The following is an 803-nucleotide window of genomic DNA, read 5'->3' as shown; positions in this document are numbered from 1 at the left end:
ATTTATAATGTTTTCAGTATGCAAAATTGCTGGGTAATTATAAATCTGAATTACATCAGCCACTTCAGTCTGTAGTTATCAGCCACTGAAAACTCGCACAGTCACATATGGCACAGTCACTGCTATAAACTGTGTCTGTGTCTTGTAGCTGAAGTGCCATTGGATGATCTGGTGAAGCAGTATGCTGGTGCTTACGCAGAGGGCTTTGAGTGGCCGCAGCCTTCCAGCCAGAGCGAAGATGAAGACAGAGAGGAAGCTGATGGTTTGTGTACATCTACTGCTTAAGAACTAACTTCAGAGCCCCATCAAATCCCTGAAATACAAAAGAATTCAAATAAATCAGTACTTTTGACAGTATATTGAGTTGATGTCACAGTAACAGTTTATTCTCTTCTCTGTTCAGACATGGATCCTCCATTGGACAGTCCACATGATGCAGTGCTGATAGACTCTTTGCTGAGCATGGATCAGTACCGTGGGGCCGAGCGGATGGCTTTTGGCCCTGATGGGAAGCCCACAAAGGATATCGCTGAGGTTGCTGCAGCAACGGACCTGATTCTCCCCAAAGGCAGCGCCAGGACCACTCTAACTGTGAGTCATTTACGCTCTTACTCACAGGGACTGTTTAAAACATGATTATTAAAGATTCAATTGAGCAGTTGTTTAACTCAAAGTGGTCTCACAGTGTCTGATTGTCTTATGGCTCATGAACCCTTTCCTTTCAGAGTCGTTCCTCTCCTCCTGCTCTGCTGCACGGCTCTCTGAGAGAGTACCAGCAGGTCGGGGTGGAGTGGCTGGCAAGC

General features: G+C 46.0%; 1 protein-coding gene across 1 annotated transcript; it reads left to right on the top strand.

Annotated features, from left to right (window-relative positions):
* Nucleotides 1-148: 148 nt before the first annotated feature.
* Nucleotides 149-797, top strand: LOC107735453 (E1A-binding protein p400-like; the record flags this gene model as incomplete). The annotated part of the gene is made up of 3 exons (XM_016547130.1): nt 149-262; nt 404-591; nt 726-797. Coding segments are annotated over 3 exons (374 nt in total), but the record flags the coding sequence as incomplete, so codon positions are not given.
* Between the last annotated feature and the right edge of the window lie 6 nt (nt 798-803).

The sequence above is a fragment of the Sinocyclocheilus rhinocerous genome, unplaced genomic scaffold, assembly GCF_001515625.1.
Source record: "Sinocyclocheilus rhinocerous isolate Xijiao unplaced genomic scaffold, SAMN03320098_v1.1 C36073284, whole genome shotgun sequence".
Lineage (NCBI taxonomy): Eukaryota > Metazoa > Chordata > Actinopteri > Cypriniformes > Cyprinidae > Sinocyclocheilus > Sinocyclocheilus rhinocerous.
The sequence above is the reverse complement of the archived record's forward strand: the minus strand, read 5'-3'. Positions and strand labels throughout refer to the sequence as shown.